The sequence below is a fragment of the Podarcis pityusensis genome (genome assembly GCF_964106645.2).
Source record: "Podarcis pityusensis genome assembly, chromosome: 3".
NCBI classification, from domain to species: domain Eukaryota; kingdom Metazoa; phylum Chordata; class Lepidosauria; order Squamata; family Lacertidae; genus Podarcis; species Podarcis pityusensis.
This window is the reverse complement of record NC_138026.1, coordinates 105,664,143-105,685,409: the sequence shown is the minus strand read 5'-3', so window position 1 is coordinate 105,685,409 and position 21,267 is coordinate 105,664,143. Positions and strand designations below refer to the sequence as shown.

The window sequence follows — 21,267 nt, the reverse complement described above, 5'->3', positions numbered from 1 at the left end:
AGCCAGCATTTGTCCACAGACAGCTTTCTGGGTCACGTGACCAGCATGACTAAACTGCTTCTGGCGCAACGGGACATCATGACGGAAACCAGAGCACACGGAAACACCGTTTACCTTCCCGCCACAATGGTACCTATTTATCTACTTGCACTGGCGTGCTTTCGAACTGCTAGGTTGGCATGAGCTGGGACAGAGCAACGGGAGCTCACTCAGTCACAGGGATTCAAACTGCCGACCTTCTGATTGGCGAGCCCAAGAGGCTCAGTGGTTTAGATCACAGCGGCACCCGTATAGGATTAATGCTATCAGACCAGCTTTAAATCATTCATATAGAGCTAACAACCTCCTTCGCCAGAGCTGGGGAACTTGGGGTCCCCTGCCCTCAAGATGTAGCTGAGATGGGGGACCAGTGCTTTCCAGGTGTTCTATTTCAACTCCCATCAGCCCCAGACAGCAAGGCTAATAATCGAGGGAGTTGTAGTCTAAAGCATCCAGAACTCACCATGTTCCCCGTACATAGATTATGGTGCCAACTATCTCTGGCCACTGGCTAGGCTGCGTGGGGTTGATAGGAGTTGGGGTACAATAATACATCTGAAGGGTCGCAGGTTCCCCATCCCTGAGCTATGTTCCAGCCTGCATATTTGCAAACTAAAACACCAGTGACCTCAGGCCAAAGGAAACCAAACCCAAGTAAGTCCTGAGCACCTCTGATACTTCTCACTACCTGGAGAATTTGGATGCACATAACAACATTGCGGGAACTTTGGTGTCTACGGTAAATATATATTTTATTTTCTGGGGGCAGAATTAAGTGCTTCACAAACAGCATCCATTGACGTAATGCATAGAATTTAGTACCACAGTTAATTGTGATTGCCATATAGCAGCTTAGGTCAACTGGGTGCTCTCTAGATGGTTCGGACTACAATTCCCATCAGTCATGCTGGCTAAGGCTGATGGGAGTTGTAGTCCAAAGCATCCTGAAGGGCACCCGGTTGGAGAAGGCTGCTGCGGAGGAGGGTAAGAGGCTATAAGGACCATGAACCATTGGCAATCTGTTTTCCAGTTCCGGGAATCATTAAAATAAATGCTATTACTGGATTGTATACCGCATGTGGAGAAAGCTAAAAAGATCTAGGACTGGAGTTTAGTAACAGCTCCACAGTCAGAGTCTGGCAGCATGGCTTCTAAACACACAGTAGATTAGTGACACAGTTACTAATACGAATGTTCTTCTCCAAAGCAAACCAAGCTATTCTCTAGAAACGCACCTGGATCAATTATGCAGGCTTGGCTGGAAGTCTTTACAAGCACTGGATAGTCTCTGTAGTAGTAATCAAGATAAGCTTCCAATTTCAAGTCCCTAAAAGGGGGAAATAATAAACAAGTGCATAAAGTTATGAACTCTGATGGTGTCACCTCTTACTTTTCTCTGTACTATTCTCTAAACATTCACCTGTTCACTCCATTTACTTAAATTTGTAAAAAATAAGTAAAGATCAGATGTGCTTTAAAGCCCAACTCCAAATCCTCTGACCTGCTGCCAGGAAACACCACCGGCCAGAGTTCACACCCACAAGGACATACCTTGCCAGCTGAACCAGAAGGACAACGAGGGAACGAATCCCTTCGCCCATCAAGCAATTCAGCTTGAGCTCCTCGTAGATCAAGTGGAGCACGCAGAAAATAGCTGGGATGTGGGGGAAGAGAAGAGTGGTGGAATCCAAGCAGTGGTTGGGCGAGAGGCTGTCCCTGGGAGATTTCACTTCCAGTGGATCCAGCCGTAGAGCTTTGGCCAAAGGGTGAGACTCAACATTTTTATGATAGTCAGAATTTAGCAGATATTCCCAGTCCTGGATTAAAGGAAAGGAAAAGAGATAGGACACATGAGACAATCCTGCATACTAAATTGTTTTAGTTTATATAGTTTCTATTTTTAAAAGGAAAGAAGAATGCAAAGCAGGGAGTTAAAAACACCAAAGAAAACGAGATCACCAATGCGATCTTATAGGCAACATTTACAGTTCTCAAGCTGTTTTTAAAAAGATGCTTATTAACATGCTGTTGGTTTTAAGACAACTGTTGCATAATGTTTTATTAGCAGGAGCTAATATGAATGTACCTATTGCAACAGGATCCTTCTCTCGCTGGTGTGGCCTATTTTGGAGCCTATTTTGTCAAGACATTGTTTGCTTGCTCATTAGCATTTAAGGTCACAGTTCAGAAACCGGCACCCACAACAATGTCTTTCATATTGCGAGATCAGGAAGAAATGTTGCCTGGTCAGCTGCTGAAACACGCACCAATGGTGATCATTTGCATGTGTCAAATAGGTATCAGAGAGCAGACAAAGTTTTGTTTATCGACCCCAAACACAATACTTTTTTCAATGCCGCCATTAACAATCTGAGCTTGTTGTTGTTGTTTAGTTGTTTAGTTGTGTCCGTCTCTTCGTGACCCCATGGACCAGAGCACGCCAGGCACTTCTGTCTTCCTCTGCCTCCTGCAGTTTGGTCTAACTCATTCTGGTAGCTTCGAGAACACTGTGCAACCATCTCGTCCTCTGTCGTCCCCTTCTCCTTGTGCCCTCCATCTTTCCCAACATCAGGGTCTTTTCCAGGGAGTCTTCTCTTCTCATGAGGTGGCCAAAGTATTGGAGCCTCAGCTTCAGGATCTGTCCTTCCAGTGAGCACTCAGGGCTGATTTCCTTAAGAATGGAGAGGTTTGATCTTCTTGCAGTCCACAGGACTCTCAAGAGTCTCCTCCAGCACCATAATTCAAAAGCATCAATTCTTCGGCGATCAGCCTTCTTTATGGTCCAGCACTCAATCTGAGCTATCTTGTACCAAATCTGAGCTGCCTTGTACCAAAACACAACTCCAAATCGGATGAAGTGGCCTCTAGTCCACAAAATATGTCATAGTACATTTATTAGTCTTTTAAAGATGCCCCTGCACTCTCCATGGTTTTACTTACAGCTATCCCTCTGGGAGCTTTTTATGTCAAGCAGCTAATCATCAAAGTTCATCAAGTGATATGCAGACCTGTGAAGTCAGCCTTCAGTCCAAAACACCAGGTTGTGGCTGAAGTACAAACTCTCACCTGTTGGACTACAAATCCTACCCCTGCTGTAAGTCGAAAGAGCACACCTGATGCTCACATAACACCAAACAAGTTCATGCAAATGTGTGTGTTTTTTAGCTAAGCCCCATACAAGTCTAGAAAGCAGCATCTCCCAAACCAGAGGAATGCACAAAAATCCTCCAGCTGGTCAGGAACTACTAATTAAAATGATAAATTATTCCCTTACTTCATCTGATCCTGTCTCTGACGGCCGGGCTTTCTTGGGAGCAATGACTGGAGAAAGAGAGCCTTCAAAATCAAGCTGAAATAAACAGATAAATAAATCATCACACTGGGCACTGAATTTCAGTTTTCATACATTACAGAAATCGTTCTATCAGAAGAAGCAAAGCTGATCGTGCAACAGTTCCACGTACAATTGTGATTATTTCTTTGCATTAGCCTCCGCCACCTGGAACCCCGCCCGATTTGGACTAAAACTCTCACTAGCCCCAGACAACCTGGAGGTTGGCTGTCCCTGCTCTAAGATCTATGTTGTTGTTGTTTAGTCGTTTAGTTGTGTCCGACTCTTCGTGACCCCATGGACCAGAGCACGCCAGGCACTCCTGTCTTCCTAAGATCTATACTGAACTATTGTATAGTGCCAAGCAATAACTAGTAAGATGTATGAGCACCCAAAATCAAGGGAACCATGCTGTTGCTAGTGCTTGCAAGATTCTGTGTATATATAGTTTAATTCTAAGGTAGATTGCATCAGAAGTACAGGGAAGGGACAGGATACATTATCTCAACAATACCTTGTTACTAGCAGAAAGCCTGAAGGTATTTGGATCAATAATAATAATAACGTAGTAATAATTTATTATTTATACACCAGCCACTCTGGGTGGCTCCCAGCGGAATAATAATAATAATAATAATAATAATAATGTGATAAAACATCAAACATTAAAACTTCCCTAAACAGAGCTGCCTTCAGATGTCTTCTAAAAGTCAGATAGTTGTTTATTTCCTTGACATTTGATGGAAGGGCGTTCCACAGGGCAGGCACCACCACCAAGAAGGCCCTCTGCCTGGTTCCCTGTAACCTCACTTCTCGCAGCGAGGGAACCGCCAGAAGGCCCTTGGAGCTGGACCTCTGTGTCAGGGCTGAACGATGGGGGTGGAGACGCTCCTTCAGGTATACTGCACCGAGGCCATTTAGGGCTTTAAAGGTCAGCACCAACACTTTGAATTGTGCTCGGGAACATACTGGGAGCCAGTGTAGGTCTTTCAAGACCGGTGTTATGTGGTCTCGGCGGCTGCTCCCAGTCACCAGTCTAGCTGCCGCACTCTGGATTAGTTGCAGTTTCCGAGTCACCTTCAAAGTGCGCACTGCAGTAGTCCAACACTTCAGAGCACATGGTGGAATTCCCACCCTTCAAGTGGCGCCTTAGTAGTAAGCTGTTGGTGAGAAGTCAAGTGATGTCGCTGCAGAAGTCACTTACATTACGAGTCCAGGCCACTCTGTCCGTGTTGTAGCCCATCATGTTCATGAGGCAGGTAACAAATAAGTTCCACTCCGAGTAGTAACTCGGTCCGCCCGGTGCATTGTAGGCATTGTACCACCTGACGAGCATTTGCACGGCTACTTCTCTGGGCAGGATACACTTAATGCCTTGTAAACATCTTTTGACTGTTTAGGGTAAAGGGGTGAAGAAAGAACTGTTCAGATTACCGTTTGGTCACTGAGCTACTCAATCCATTTCTGTGACTTGAAAGCCATTTGCTTTTAACTGGCCCAGGGTGATCGAATTTTATAAAATTATGCATGGCATGGAAAAAAGCAGATAGAGAAAAGTTTTCCCTCCCTCTCTCATAACTCATGGACATCCAAAAAGGACTTGCTTTGAGCCCCAGCCTACAGGAATCAGCTGTGAAACGATGGGGTTAATTTTGTTCTCTTGGTCCTGTCCTCCTAATCATGGCATAGGTAAAGGGACCCCTGACTATTAGGTCCAGTCGTGACCGACTCTGGGGTTGCGGAGCTCATCTCGCTTTATTGGCTGAGGGAGCCGGCGTACAGCCTCCGGGTCATGTGGTCAGCATGACTAAGCCGCTTCTGGCAAACCAGAGCAGCGCACGGAAACACCGTTTACCTTCCCGCCGGAGTGGTATCTATTTATCTACTTGCACGTGCTTTCGAACTGCTAGGTTGGCAGGAGCAGGGACCGAGCAACGGGAGCTCACCCCGTTGTGGGGATTCGAACCGCTGACCTTCTGATCGGCAAGTCCTAGGCTCTGTGGTTTAACCCACAGTGCCACCCGCGTCCTGGAAATGATAATTGGTCAAGCAATTATGCTCTGAGTCCAATCCAAGTTAAGTCTACACTGGTTCAGAGTTTGGATTTTAATTTGCTGATCCTATGTCACTGGTGAGACAAAGGGAGGGGGAGGGAAGGAGAGCTCACAAGCAAGAACAAAAAAAGTATTATTCTTCAATATCATACCTAATTCCGAAGTTGCAATTTCTGGGATGGTAATTCTGACCATGGAGCCACTGCTGAGTTCCTGGGAGAATAAAAACAACAACAGGTGAATTATCAAGCATATGCCATTCACATAAACTAAAATGATAGGTTAACATGATCAAGCGACCCATGGACAATCAAAAGCATGGTCCTTTTCTTTTGGCAAGAGATTCACAAAGGGAAGAATATAAAAAAGGGGAAAGGAAAGATCCTTAACACCAGAGTTTCACTCTCTCTGCTCATCAACAAGCAAACTGTGGTATGGAGATCTAACAAATGATGAACCAGAAAGTTTATTTGTTAAACCCAGAACGAGAAAGAGAGAGAGAGACAAAGCTCACGAACACTGGGACTAAGTTTTAGATTAACGCATGGATGAGCAAGGATTTGAAATTGCGTTTTCCAGAACCAAGCTAGAAACCCTTCAACTACTGTGCCACACTGTGCCTCGACTGAGGTCAGCTAACTCTCAGTCTGCAGAACACCACTTACCAGAGTCACTCTGTTCTGAACAGGATCTCTCACAGAATGAATAAAAGTTGAAAGCTGCTGAAAAGTGCAATCATCAATGTAAGAGGAATTTTGAAGTTTGGAAGAATCCCTCAGCTCTGGAACAGGGGACAACACGCCCTGCTTAAAAGGGGGGGCAAATATTAAAATCTTTTAGCACTATTCTCAACAGCCCAGATTCAGGATTAAACAAAACAAATTTCCTTAGCAGGTTCAGAAAGATATGAATCAAGCTGCGACTACAGTTTCCTTACAATTTGTTTGTTTGTTTACAATATTTAAATACATCGAATACAGAAATAAATCACAAAGGACAGAAACAATCGATTAACACTCACTGTCTTAAGATTGCAATTTTTAAAGACCTGGGAGAACAAAAAGGTCTTCATAGAACTGAAAAGACCATAAAGAAAGTAGCAAGCAAGTCTCTTTGGGGAGGGCATTCCACTGTCAGGGGGCCACCACTGAGCAGGTCCTCTTCCTAGTTGCTACAAGTTTCCTTTCACTCGGCAAAGTCACCCAGAGCTGGGCTTCTGAAAAGCACCTCAAGGTTCAGGCAGGTATATGTGGGAGAAGGTGAGCTTTCAGCTAACTTCGTTGCCCATTCTAAAGGGCTATGAAGGTGAAAACTAGGATTTAGAATTGGGCATGTGTCTGCAACCTGTGGTGTCTGAGCAGAATGCCAAGAACCACACTTTTTATTTAAAGCCTTCCACCTGACCCTTACGTGCCAACTTTTGTGGGCCTCATTTCTCCCCAAAGAGCCCTCCCCGCAAGTCCCCATTCTGTGTCAAAACACAAACAGGGCAATATTGAGCGATGATCTATACACCCACACAGGAAACAGCAGAGCCCCTTACCTCATCTAAGGGTCCGAGGTGCTTGTTCAAGGGCTTGGAAGGAGTATTGGCATTGTCCAGAGGGGTGCTGGGGCGAGGCATCTGATTCGACATCGTCAGTGACGGAGCTGGCAAACCAGGTATAAAAACCTTCCCTACCTTGTAACGGGCGAGAAATGAAGAAACTAAGTAGAGTTCCAAGAGAGAGAGCTTTTAAAGTCCAAAGCGTCCGTAAAAAGACAAGCCTAACAACGAATGCAATGCTAGAATTCAGCTGTAAGTAATAAATAACCACCTTTTGGCTCTAGCTGCTTCCCCCCACAGAAGGAAACAAAGTGCTTGGACTTTAAAAGGTTGCCAAACCTCAAACTAGAGCAGGGTTTCCCAAACTTGGGTCTCCAGCTGTTTTTTAGACTACAACTCCCATCATCCCTAGCTAGCAGGACCAATGGTCAGGGATGATGGGAATTGTAGTCCAGAAACAGCTGTTTGGGAAACCCTGAGCTAGAGGAAAAGTTTTTGAGGTTTCTTTGCTTGGTTTGCAACCGAGTAGCATATACGTTTTATGAAACAAACACTGTAAAACGAACACTTACCCGAACCACTCCGGTGTACAGGACTAAGTTTCCATTGCTTTCCAGAACCAGCATTGTGTCAATGCTCTGTAAAGGCCAAAAGAAAAAGAGTAAATTCATCCGCTGGCATTTGAGCACATGCAATCAAGTGCCATTAAGCTTGTCTGCACGCTCTACATTTCACAGTCTCATACTTACTTCCACTGGAGCTGCATCCTTTGCCGGGATGTTGGTGACAGAGCCAAAGATCAACTGTGACATGTCGTTACTCTGTTGAAACTTTACACAGCTAAACACCAGGGGAGGAAAAAGGCAAATTTCTCCAGTATTATTTTTGCATTGCAGTTTTCCAAAAAATATCATGGCTGCCAGTTGGGAAGGCTACTGATGCTTAACGTTTTGTATATAAATATGAATGAATGCTGTTGCTTGACTTGAAGCACCACGTTTAGAGAGGAACTCGGTTTCGTCATCAAACCCAAGCTTGGTCAATGAAATTTTTTGATACGATTTCCGAAATGGCAAGCCGTGGTTTTTAACTGGACGATAAAGGAGAATAAAAAATGACAGTTGGTACTTTCTATGATTTTTGCATGTCTGAATTGACAAACCATCATTAGGGGGAACTGCTTCACCTCTGGAGAGCCCTCCAACATACAAATGAAAATGATGAGTAATAGGAAATGAAAACTGAGAAGCAGTCGGAACCAAGTGCTCGTGGTAAACAATTAACTGTGGCTTGTTATTTGCCATACTGCTTGTATGGCGAAATGCTTCTAAGCAGTTTATGCTACAAAATCAAATATAAAATTCCTACCTAATTAAAATACACAATAACAATTTCACCAGAGCATTAAAACGTTCTAAATTAATACATACAAGCCAGTTAAAAAGGCTGACAATTAAAACAGTTTAAAAACAGTTAAAGCATTAAGATCAGAAGTTCACGTTCAGGGGAAAGCTTGCCTAAACAAGAACCAGCGGAATGACAATACTGATGGGGCCTCTCGTATGTCTGTAATATTTCTCATTTACCATGATATGCGAATGAGACCCCTTTCTGAATGCTAAAACTGGGATTTGCAATAATATTCAGCTCTCTTTTGGTTATGTTTCCAGTATTTTAGACAAAATTCGAGAAAGTCACATATCAAAATGCACTTACCGTAACTGAAGCTGAGACTCCACTAAGTAGCACAAAAACTTTTGCCCACAAAGGTCAGTCGTAATAAATACTTTGGAAGCTTGAGAATTCTTCTCTCTGTCAATATTCAAATAATCAAAAGAAGAATAAAGTTAAGCTTACTCAAATAAAGTTTACAAATTAAAGTGTAGATTATTTTATGCTTCCTTAACAGAGCAATCCTAGGCGTAGGAAAATCTTCCCCGTTTTATTTCATCTCTGAATCCATTTTGCACAATCAGAGTTTTGCAGTCTGCAATCTGGGTGTGAGCTTTACTAAACCTTTCCTAACAGAGCAAACTAACTCTTCTAGCACAACTGAAAGAAATGGAATGCATCAAGAACGAAACAATAGGAGATAACGGTCAAGCACAGTAGTGTCACAGGGGTCTCCCCCAACAACTCTTAATGAACCAGAGCTCCTAGAATACTTTAGGAAAACCCATGACTGCCCAAAATGGTATATCACGCTGTTTTGAATGTACAGTGTGAATGTGGCAGACATCTATTGCGAATAGATTTGTGTCAATCTGAACTTTTTTTTTGGTTTATTACGGTAGATCATGGCATAAGTATGATGCCTGAGTTCTGAGTTTCCTCTTCCCTCCTTGTTCCTTTTCCCTTGTGTGCTGTATTCTTATTAATTTGTTTGTCTGTTTATTATAATGTAAGCTTGTGGGTAGGGAATGTCTTGTTCTGATTTAATGTAAGCCACTCTAGGAGACATTTTTTGCTGAAGAGCGGGGTACAAATACTCTAAATAAATAAATAAATAAATAAATAAATAAAACGTTGACATAACTTAAAATATGACATGGGATCCTCCATTATGAATCTTGCTTGACCCTGGCAATAGCACCCCCACAGTTGCTGTGCTTTCGAGCAACTAACATACAGAAAGGCATTCCGCCTCTGGGAGCAGTGGCAGAACAGATCTCCCCAAGTTTTTTCTTCTTACTTCAGAGCAGCCATTGGGGTGGGATGAGGCACGGAACTGGATTAAGGCAGCAGCACCTCCTGATTTTTAACATTTCCGGGTGGATACCGTGCTCGGCTTCTTAACTCTGCTTTTACCAGCGGACAGGCACGTCAGTTCAGACACATATTTGCAATGCTATTCTCTTCTCCAAACTTTACGAACAATAAAACACCCCACTCAAGAGAAAGCAGCCCCCTGCTGTTGAGACCCCTTGCTGAATAGATAGGATTATCCCAAACCTTGTGGTAGCGAAGGCCTCCGTCCATAGATGGTCTATACAAAGCTCTGGAACAATGAGTTCCGTTTCCGGGGCGAAGAACGAGTCCATCGCACTGTTTGGAGAATGGCAGGCACTGTGCCTCCTGGGAGACTGTGCATGGTTGGAGAAGTTGAATCTCTGCACTCCTGAGAACGAATGCACCCCTAAGGCTGGGGAGTGAGATCGGCTGTGAAAAGAAAACAATTTTTCCCGGTGATGAGTTACATGTCCAACGCCCCTTTTTTTCCACCAGAAAGCCACTTCCAAGAGAGGAGGAGATCTACGTTTTAATTCTTCACTTCAGATCTTCAACTATGAACTCATGGGCTTCTGGAAAGTGGCTATCTTTCAGCAGGCACCAGCATGTATGATATGGAGATAAAAAATAATACTGGCCTCACTTTCCACAATGAGCAAGGGGATCAAAGAGCAGTGTGGCAGCCACAGCGGCTTCCAACACAGTGTAAGAGATTGCAGCCTGGATGGAAAACTGATGCAATCCTTAAGTTTGTACGGAACTGCTTGAAGCTTGCACTTGGGGTGATGGGAAAGAGAAGCAGGTTCTTAGGATCCTGCTTAAGGACTATAATTAGAACTACAGGCAACAGGTGTTATTGGAATGTATGAATGTGGCCGTGTAGCACTGCAAGAAGGAAGCAATAGGCCCTAACACCAAGGAGCATACAATCTAAGCCTCCAGCAACCTCCAGATGTTTTGCATTACAACTCCCAACAGCTACAGCCAGCACAGAAATATTTCTTAAGGTAATGTTCTTTGCAGCTGGCCAGGAATTGACAAGGCGATTAACGTTCCAAGGGGGCAGGGAACCTCTACAGCAGCGTTTCCAAAATGTGGAATGTGGAAACTGCAATGTCCCTATCACAGTTTCATAATGTAGGAAGAGTGAAAATGGGGGTTGTGTTCAACACAGCACTAAGGCAGGGTCCCATTAGCGCAAGGATTACTGCTAGCAGAATGGGATTCTCCAAACCTCTCCTCCACCCAACTGCCCCCTAAATCTGCTCGAGCGATTCCCCCAAACTCTCCAGACAGATTCGGGAAGGGTGCAGGGCGTGCATGGGCAAGTTCCATTGCACTCATGCTACTCTTCGCATGAATAAGTTAGCTGATTACGACCCGAGATTCTTAATTTGCCCCGGTGGGAGAGAAAGGTTGGTGACCCAACAAGATCTGAGAGGCTAAAATATGCTAGGGAAGCTGAAGAGCAGCGAATGCATTTCAGCTTACGAAAGATATGATCCCAACACACGGGAGCTTGGCCTCCACAACCCTTTAAGGCTGGAGTCTGAAGCTGCAACCACCCGCAGAAGATTTCAGTAAGCCAGGATTTGTAGCATGCATGGTTCCCCCGTATAGTTCTTTGCAAATCGACAACCAAAGCTTACCAGCCTACCTTAGAGCTGCCATGTTGGATATGGAGGGTGATCGGGAGTGAATGCTGGGGGACGATGCTGACCTGCTCTGACTGTGAATAGAGGAATAGTTCTGGAACGGGGAAGCCACAGGGGAGTCACCCTTAGAGAGGCTCCGAAGGTGGACTGTGAAGGAGCTGCTGGCGGCCGCATACTGAGGGGTCCCCACCTGCTCGGAGAATTTCAAGACAGCGCTTTGCTCCTGCAGAGAAGAGCACAACAACAAAAATCGGCTTATGTTGTTCGAAACTGCATAGCTTTTACGTAACAGGATACCTTGAAGTACAGACCTAATTTTAAAACATAGAAACATAGAATTGTAGAGTTGGAAGGGACCCTGAGGAGCCCAACCCCCTGCAATGCAGGAAGATGCAACTGACCCATACAGGGATCGAACCTGCAACCTTGGTGTTACCAGCACCACGCTCTAACCCACTGAGCTATCCAGGCTCAGTAACATGAAATGTATCCAAAGTTTAAGGGGCCAACTAAACAAGGAGAGGAGAGGTCCAGGATCATAAAAAAACATAAGAAGAACCCTACTGGATCCAGCCAAAGGTCCATATAACCCTTCTTCTTCTTCTTCTTCTTTGGTATCACTCATAGCTGAGTAAGATTGTTTTCCATGAAAACAGCCTTAACAGTGAGTCTGTAAGTGACTGTGGAACCAATTCTGGATCCACACGTCCTTCTACAGTGGGGACATAGGTTTCCAGGCGAGATTTGATCATGGCGACAGTTTGCCAAGCATGCCTTCCTCTTAGCACGCTTCTCCCTTTCATCCTGAGTTTGAGTGTTTTCAAAGCCTTTGGTAAAGGCTGTTCTCCAACTGGAGCGCTCACAGGCCAGTGTTTCCCAGTTACAGTATTGGTGTTTATACTACATTTTTAAAGATTTGCCTTGAGAAAGTCTTTAAACCTCTTTTGTTGGCCACCAGCATTACACTTTCCATTTTAAAGTTCAGAATAGAGCAGTTGCTTTGGAAGACGATAATCTGGTGATCTTTGCTTCCCTATAACCCAGCACCCTGCTCTCAAAGTGGGCAAGCAGATGTCTATGGGAAGCCTCCATACAGGACCTAAGTGCTACAACTTATGATTTTGAGCAACTACATACAGAGACATCCCACCTCTGACAACAGTGGCAGCACAGATCCCCCCAGGTTTTTCTCCTTTCTTCAGAGCAGTCATTGGGGTGGGACGAGGTATTGGAACTGGATCAAGGCAGCAGAGCCTCCTAGTTTTTAACATTTCCACATGGATCCTGCGCTTGGGCCCTTACCTCTGCTTTTACTCGACGAAGCGCCCAGATGGTATGCACACTCTGAGTGGCATCGTACGTCACTAGGATGGAAGGCTCAGCGTTGAGGAAAACAATTCTCATCGAATAGTCAGCAACGTACTGTACTCTGGCAGAGCCAAACAAACCTGCTAAGCGGGAGAAAAGTCAGGTTAGCCACCTATGAGAAAAGGCCGGGCAGGAGACATAGTTCAAAAAAAACATGTGCACACCATCGTAAACATTGGCAACAAGGAGATGGCAGCAAAGGCAGGAGTGTGGTGGTGCAGAACTAATGTGGGGCCTTGTGGGGCTGTAGTAATATGCCTTTGCTTGGGTTATTTTCAGCTTTGGAGACTTAACTATCTATTTCAACATTAAAAAAACCTATTAAGGTACAGTAAGTCACCTGCATTTTAGAGGTTGAGAAACAAGTCCTAATAATATATTAACAAAATGAATGAGCAAATTTCAGCAGAAGGCTAATTACAAAAACCTCTTCCTGGCATTCCCAATATGGATTATTTTAAAATTTAGAGAGGGCAGAATTAACCTCTTGAATTTATTCACAGCTACGTTTTCCTGAAACGTTCACAAGCTCAGCACTGTAAGATAGTTGCATCTACATTTTATTGTAACATTTAAAAAAATGGTATAAAAGGGTAGTTTATAAATATAATCAATGTCTTTTGTCCTGACCCCTTGGAAAGTATGAAAGTATTTCTCCTGTGCGTGCTTGTTAGGGGTACCCCCCCTTTAATTTTCTAATTCTACTACCATTAATGCAACAGAGAGTTGAAACGTCTTCAGCAAAATGTCTTTTACTAAGATAAACACTCAAAGGTTTTTTTTTTGGATTTTGGTCTCATCAATCAATCAATCAATCAATCAATCACTTGAAGTCCTTGCTTCAGCTACCAAATACTATAATTGAGGCCTCCAGAGAAAGAGGAAGTGCCAGGATTTCCCCTGTACTTTAATCTATTTCCACGACCTGCTAAATTTTATAACTAATAATTAGTGCCCAGGTTGGTTTGCTTTTTCCTCCTCCCTCCCAATCCCTTTACCTCTTGTGCCCTGACTTTTTGATTGTAAGACTTAGAAAGATTTTTGCTGCTCTGCGAGCTTGGTTCTCCTAAACAGCAGAGCAAAAAAATGTTCAATCGATGAAGAAATTAGTGTTCCAAATTCCTAAATGTCACCAAAAGCAGGGACCAGCAAAACATTAGTCAAGCATCTCCGAATACTGCTCAGCTGGACTTGTTTTTCCTCCTTGTTTTTAAGAATTACATATTTTACCTGCTGACTTACAAACCATTGGTGTTATTTCATCTAACGGATGCAGCATGCTGAACATGGTGGGCAAAGGTTCTCTGAAAAGAAAGTGGGACAAAATATTAAGTACTGCAGGCAGAACAGAGAGCAGCAACTAAAGCCTGCCCTCCTAACCTGATTTACCTGGGAGTAAGCACCACTGAATTCAATGGCGCTTACTTCTGAGTAGACATGGTTAGGATCACAGACTTAACTCAGTACAGCATCCTAAATGTATTGTGAACTGGTAAATAACAGAAGGTTTGCATATAACAGCAGACTGTAGTTTGGCAAACCAGGAAGTGTCCCCTGAAGCTGGGAACATAAGGGGAGGCAGGAAGGAAACACGCTCATTCCCAGTCCTCCAAACTACAACTGGGAAGATCAGAGAATATGAGATTTGAATACAGCCTGTATGTGTGGACTTTAATAAGTTAGGATCACATTCAGAAATCATTTTTAAGTTGGTTTATGCTTTTAAATTATTTTTAATTTAAAACTTTGAAATGTAACCCCCAAAATGCAAGACAGGTAAATAAACAAAGTGTGTGACATTATATCTCAGAATATACAGAACAGAGCAGCCCTACTAATATCATGTTGTGCTTTGCATTCTTCGAACTGATACAGGTTACAATTCCAGGATGATGCACGGCATAGTCACAAAAAACCTGGTTCTTGCAGATATTCATGCTGTCCAAATACCTGCGTATGCTTCTGGGGCTTTTCTGTTAAGTGATTGACATATTTGTATGTACTTTAAATTAATACCAATCTTCTGCAAAGGTGCCTGCATGTTTTTCAAGTCAGTTTATTTTCAAAGGGACATTTAGCATAACTTGGAAAATTTACAGATTAAAATCAGATTAAAAGGAAAATCTCATGATATTTTTATCCACTCTGTTAGCTACAGAATTATCCTGCCAAGAGACATGCCAAGAAATGAAGTTAAAGAGCCACAGAATGTGTGGGCCGTCACATTTACTAAGGACACTGGCCCAGCTTCTTACCATACAGTCAAGAATCAATAAAGTCTAATTACCTGGCTGGGCTAAGAGGCACTTCATGCGAAGAACTGCTACGTTCAAACAGCAAGCCATATTTTGTTGGCCAGACATTGGCTACCTATATGTAAAAAAAAGTTTTATTTTTAAAAACATCATTCACATGTTTATATCCAGGATATTCAAAGTGTTGGTGCTGACCTTTAAAGCCCCAAACGGCCTCGGTCCTGTATACCTGAAGGAGCGTCTCCACCCCCATCGTTCAGCCCGGACACTGAGATCCAGCGCCAAGGGCCTTCAGGCAGTTCCCTCATTGCGAGAAGTGAGGCTACAGGGAACCAGACAGAGGGCCTTCTTGGTAGTGGCGCCCGCCCTGTGGAACGCCCTCCCTTCAGATGTGAAGGAAATAAGCAGCTATCCTATCTTTAAAAGACATCTGAAGGCAGCCCTGTTTAGGGAAGTTTTTAATATTTAATACTGTATTGTTTTTAACACTCAATTGGGAGCTGCCCAGAGTGGCTGGGGAAACCCAGATGGGCGGGGAATAATAAAAAATTATTATTACTATTATTACTATTATTATTTGAACACTTCTGATTTTCAGCTGGCTGGCAGATAATGTCAAGGCTTTAGGTAAGGTAAAGGGACCCCTGACCATTAGGTCCAGTCGTGACTGACTCTGGGGTTGCGGCGCTCATCTCGCTTTATTGGCCGAGGGAACCGGCATACAGCTTCCAGGTCATGTGGCCAGCATGACTATGCCGCTTCTGGCGAACCAGAGCAGCGCATGGAAACGCTGTTTACCTTCCCGCCGGAGCGGTACCTATTTATCTACTTGCACTTTGACGTGCTTTCAAACTGCTAGGTTGGCAGGAGCAGGGACTGAGCAATGGGAGCTCACCCCGTCGCGGGGATTCGAACCGCCGACCTTCTGTGGTTTAACCCACAGCGCCACCCACGTCCCAAGGCTTTAGGTACCAGGACACAAATGATTTCTGCTTTGTTTATAACATGGGTGGGGAACCAAGGGTCAAATGCAGCCCTCCAGGTCTCTCTCTCTCCCTTGGGACTGTCCCCAAGCCGCCGCCCCCCCACCCCACAAGCCATGCCCTTCGCCAGTCCTGCTTTCCCCCCCTTCTTTTTTGCCTGGCTGGAATATGTCCTTGAACTCGGATAATGCTTCTTACTTCCCTGCAAGGATGTCAGGAGCAGGTGTCAGGGGCAAGTCAGCAATAAACTCACACGGCTTCTGTTAAATTAAGTCTTTATTCAAAGAAATAAGACAGCTCAGGAGGCCAGGCTTAGTGAGCACAGCAACTCTTCCCGATTTCTGAATTTGGTTTTCACATATGCTTACCTGAAAGGGCAAAGAAGCAATGTAATCCTTTCCTTCAATGCTGTGGATATTTATGCAAGAGCTCTGTAATATACAGATACACTTTTCTACTACTTCGGTGCTATCTGAAATTGGGGAACAAATAAGCATAATTTAATAATCTTCCATTCAGCTACCCTTCTCCCAAAACCAGACTGCATTTCACACACTTGGTTTTGGGAAAACTATAGCATATTGCAACAGATGGTGCCTTTCAAGTTGGATCATTTATTACTGTTGTTTTTCATGTTTACGCCTGCAAGCAGATTTTAAGCAACTCATGAGGAGGGGAAAGTGAGGCATACGTATTTCTTCCAGACTTCAAATGAAGCCTAATAAAAATGAAACATACCTTCCGTTTTGTCAGACTTATCCTTGGGTATAGAGAAATCACACCACAATGCCTGAAACAAAATAAAAATATTCAGCAGAAAGAGTAAACCAGGTCTGGCTATTGGAAAACTCGTTATCTGAAATCTCAGTTATCTGAACGCAAAGAATTATACCCAAACTTCACTACACGAACAGCTGATTCAGATATCTGAACAGCCAGAGTTTGCCCACGTCTTCATTTGCGTTTTGCTGGTCAGGGGCAGCCATTTCAGGCAGAAACCGCTTGCATTTACTATTTGCAAACTCCATCTGCAAGTGCCTATGCTTATTTTATTTCATTTACTTCCTTCAATGTATAGCCAGACCTTCCTCTTTTAATTATCCAAAGGTGGGTTACAATAAATACATAACACATCTGAGTCAGGACAACAAAAACATTTTTTTAAAAAAGTAAGAGAAGAATTATTTCCGCAAATATAATACTACACCAGGCAATACTGGCAAAATGACACAATCCACACACCAGAGCATTTCCTGTGTAATACACTCTTTTCACCTAAGTCACAATCTCCATTCATTTTTCATTCTCCTACCCCACCTTATTCCTGGCGGGATTCAGAAAACATGTTATAATCCTAACTATAGTAATGAATATACAATAAAAATGCTCCTCTCTGCCCCCATCATGTTATTCTCTCCTCATCCAAGTAGTGCTGGGAGAGGCTCCTGCCTGAAACCCTGAAGAGCTGCTGCCAGTCAGAACAGACAATACTGAGGCAGATGGACCTGACGTGGCATAAGGCTGCTTCCTATGTTGCTGCTTGCTTATATAAAAAGACCACACAACCCAAACTCCTGCATATTTGACTGGTCGTCTGCGCCACTGATCCCCCAAGAGGCTTTCTCCTAAGCGAGTGCAAGGATAATTCTGGCCTCGGTTTCATATGCAACTTGCAGCTAAAGAAGCTCTATGGTACCATGCCATTTTCCATACCTGCAAAACAGGGCTGTCCACCGTAAACGCTTTGTAAACTGCAGAAGCTTGGCTTTTACTCCCTCTGCTCCAAATGACCATATTGCCGGCCACGTAAAGCTCTTCATCGTACTCGACTTCTTCGCCAACATCACTAATGCCCTTCCTTAGCTGCCAACTTTCCTGAAGGGGGGGAAATGAATAAGAAATATTAGCAAATGCTGCGTATTATGCTTATTGGTGTGATTATTTTTCAAAGACTATCTAGTAGGGAACAGAGAATGGCCCTAGCTAGTTGTGGTTACATTAAGCCGATCTTGCCCTGATCAGTAAAAGTTGAACACATTTCAGTTTGCATGGCCAGAAGGAGCACCAAAGTGATTTAAAGGGAAATTCTGGAACACTCTGGGCGGCTTCCAACAAAATATTAAAATACAATAGTCTATTAAACATTAAAATCTTCCCTAAACAGGGCTGCCTTCAGATGTCTTCTAAAAGTCTGGTAGTTGTTTTTCTCTTGACATCTGGTGGAAGGGCGTTCCACAGGGCGGATGCCACTACTGAGAAGGCCCTTTGCCTGGTTCCCTGTAACTTAGTAGAATGTGTCCTTTTATTTAAAATGCATCTCTGGGTTATTTATGGGGCCTGCCTGGTGTTTTTACATGAGTAGAATGTGTGCTTTTATTTAAAATGCATCTCTGGGTTATTTGTGGGGCATAGGAATTCATTCTTCTTCTTCTTTTTCTCCAAAATATAGTCCAGCCCTCGACAAGGTCTGAGGGACAGTGGACCAGCCCCCTGCTGAAAAAGTCTGCTGACCCCTGACCTATCTGTTCATGTTATTAATGTTCCTTGCATAGCTGTCAACATTTCCCTTTTTTAAAAGGGAAATTCTCTTATTCCAAATAGGATTCCTTGCAAGAAAAGGGAAAAGCTGACAACTATGGTTCATTGAGTGTTCACTCATCAATAAAATATCAAAAAGTGTACCACCTATTCCTACGACTTAGAAACTATTTTAACAGGCCGTTGTATTTTCCTATCACGTCTTCTTCTCTTCCCTTCCTCACCGGCTGATCATTTTGATTCAGGACCATAGAATTGGAAGGGACCATCTAGTCCAACCCCCTGCAATGTAGGAATCTTTTGCCCAACCTGGAACTTGAACCCACAACCCTGAGATTAATACAGTGGTGCCTCGCAAGACGAAATTAATTCGTTCCGCGAGTCTTTTCGTCTTGCAATGTTTTTCGTCTTGCGAAGCACAGTCCGTCGCAACTGCGCCTCTTCAAGCGGCTTTAAGAAAAAAGCGAACAAACTCGCAAGACGTTTTCGTCTTGCGAAGCAAGCCCATAGGGAAATTCGTCTAGCGAAGCAACGCAAAAACCGAAAAACCCTTTCGTCTAGTGAGTTTTTCGTCTTGCGAGGCATTCGTCTTGCGGGGCACCACTGTAGCCTCATTCTCAAACCAACAGAGCTCATTGGCACATATGCTTTGTTTGGTTTAAATGCTGACACCAAAGGCAGCTCTACCTTGTGTTTCTCGTGGATCGTAACTTCCTGAAGGGATCCCACCAAACCAGCCGCTCCGTCCGACGACCAAAGTTCCGAGGCTGGTTGCAGCTGCCGAAGTTGCAGGTTCAGCGCATTTGGGTGGTGCTTGCAGTGGTCACGGCCAAAAGGGACAAACTCCTGCAAATCCCCTGCTGCAATCATCATTACCCTCTCTTCATAGATGTTCGACATGAGTTCCAAATATCAACATTATTTCTGAAGACCCAATACAGAAACAGAGGTGGTTTCAAGTGTGACTTTTTCAGCATGCACAATGCTTCGACTCTCCCTTATTCACTTGGCTGCCCTCATTTATCATTATCATCACCAGTGCTTCTTTGGTTTAAAAAATAAATAAAGGTGTCAGTACTCATATTGTGATAGAAGCGCCCTGTATACCTGAAGAAGTGTCTCCACCCTCATCGTTCAGCCCAGACATCCAAATCGGCCCTTTTATTGCACTGAAAATTATCAACCTACACTGAAAATGCTTGAATCAACTGGAGCAAGCTTTTGTAATGGAAGTGAACTGACTTGTAACAGATGCTGTGTATTAAAGGAGTATCTTATGGTTGACAGAGTAACCAGCTGCACAGTCCTTACCATGTATCCTTAGAAATAAATCCTACGGACTTCAATAAGCTCACTCCTAAGCAACTGAGGTTAGGAGTGCAGCCTAAGTTAAGCACGGACTCCAAGCATGTGTTCTAGGTTACACATTCCTCATAGAATTGTAGAGTTGCAGGAACCTCAACTGACGCTTACATCACAGGCGGCCATCCAACCTCTGCTTAAAAACTTCCAAGGAAGAGGATCCTTGGAATAACACACCACTTGGTGTCTATCTTGTCCTTTGGACATATGATGAATGGGCAACATAAAAATAATAATCATCTTGTGGTTATTTGGGGAACCCAACTCAACAACATTCACAGTGCAATCCTCTTATGTGTTTACAACTGGAAGTCCAACTGAGCTCAACAACACTTACTCCCAAGGCAGGCTTTGGTGTTTCTTATGCTTTTTACGAATATCCCTATCCTCGCACAGGGTTGTTGTTGCTGCCCTTTGCAAACCCAAAAAGCTTGACACTTGTGCCCTCCCCTTCCATACATCCTGCTTGAGGAGTGCCCGGCAAGAAGAAAACTGGAAACCCCAATTGGACAAGGAAGAAAACACAGGTCACTGGGGTGCTTTTCTCCACCAAAGAGATTGCTTTTTTATTGTTATTATGGTATGCATTTTTTTATTGTAAAACACACACACACACTGCTTGCAATCTCAAGATGAAGGGCGGTATTAAAACTGAATGATAATAAAAGCAATAATAATAACAACCACAATATATCCAATATTTAAATTATTATTGCTATTATTATTATTATTATTATTATTATTATTAGGACATGGACAAGTCATTCTCCGGGATCGATGAGCCGGGCGAGGCTGCAACCCCGCACACCTCTTTGCCCGGGAGGAGAGCCATGCCAACCCGGCGGCTTCCTCACGCGCGCAGAGCACGCGCCGCGAGCGCGGGGCGGGGATGCAGATGCGCGCGCGATACGGAGCCCCGATTCCGCGCCGGAGGAAGCGAGCCGCGGGAAGGGATGGGGAACGGGTCCGAGGGAGGCTGGAGAGGCTGGGCTGGCGGGGGGGGCAACAACTGGCTGACGAACCTGAGTGACACAGGAAAGCGCGGTCGGCTGCGGGCCTGGGCTCCAGCGGCTCCTCCCGGTGTCTCTTGCCTGGGTAGCGGCGGGCGGGCGGGCGGGCAGCGCGGTCTCCCTCCGAAGTTCTCTCAGACGGGCGCCGCCATCTTGGGACTCCCATCACCGCCCGCGCGGCAGGCCGAGGGCGGGACTAGCGCGGGGCTCGCCGCAAACTGGCCAGGGGGAGAAGCGCGGGAGTGCGGGGGGGGGGCGGGTTGGTGGCGTTCGGGGTTCCCCCAGCTGCTAGGGCAGCAAAGAGAGGGCAGGGCAGGGCAACAGTCCCTGGAGAGGGCACGAGGACCAGTGACTGAATAAAAATAATAAAAAATAAAAAATTGTCCAGTAACACCT

At 44.3% G+C, this 21,267-nt stretch overlaps 1 protein-coding gene across 6 annotated transcripts in view; it reads right to left on the bottom strand.

The window, feature by feature from the left end:
• The window catches only part of ANAPC1 (anaphase promoting complex subunit 1), a 56,793-nt gene extending 35,730 nt beyond the window's left edge, over positions 1 to 21,063 (bottom strand). Inside the window, exons 1-20 of one of the 6 annotated variants that reach the window (XM_080998107.1) lie at positions 20,884 to 21,063; positions 19,187 to 19,423; positions 17,675 to 17,836; positions 16,700 to 16,751; positions 16,330 to 16,433; positions 15,011 to 15,093; positions 13,954 to 14,027; positions 12,658 to 12,806; positions 11,358 to 11,578; positions 9,923 to 10,129; positions 8,687 to 8,782; positions 7,720 to 7,810; positions 7,543 to 7,608; positions 6,968 to 7,105; positions 6,090 to 6,230; positions 5,577 to 5,637; positions 4,575 to 4,762; positions 3,314 to 3,388; positions 1,591 to 1,856; positions 1,275 to 1,366 (exon numbers count right to left, since the gene is read on the bottom strand). In XM_080998107.1, coding sequence (XP_080854233.1) covers positions 1,275 to 1,366; positions 1,591 to 1,856; positions 3,314 to 3,388; positions 4,575 to 4,762; positions 5,577 to 5,637; positions 6,090 to 6,230; positions 6,968 to 7,105; positions 7,543 to 7,608; positions 7,720 to 7,810; positions 8,687 to 8,782; positions 9,923 to 10,129; positions 11,358 to 11,578; positions 12,658 to 12,806; positions 13,954 to 14,027; positions 15,011 to 15,093; positions 16,330 to 16,433; positions 16,700 to 16,751; positions 17,675 to 17,836; positions 19,187 to 19,399 — 2,479 coding nt within the window. In that variant the 5' untranslated portion in view covers positions 19,400 to 19,423; positions 20,884 to 21,063. The remainder of the gene's footprint in view (positions 1 to 1,274; positions 1,367 to 1,590; positions 1,857 to 3,313; positions 3,389 to 4,574; positions 4,763 to 5,576; positions 5,638 to 6,089; positions 6,231 to 6,967; positions 7,106 to 7,542; positions 7,609 to 7,719; positions 7,811 to 8,686; positions 8,783 to 9,922; positions 10,130 to 11,357; positions 11,579 to 12,657; positions 12,807 to 13,953; positions 14,028 to 15,010; positions 15,094 to 16,329; positions 16,434 to 16,699; positions 16,752 to 17,674; positions 17,837 to 19,186; positions 19,424 to 20,883) is intronic. The other 5 variants (XM_080998108.1, XM_080998109.1, XM_080998112.1 and 2 more) reach the window with 5 other exon arrangements.
• Positions 21,064 to 21,267: the final 204 nt, after the last annotated feature.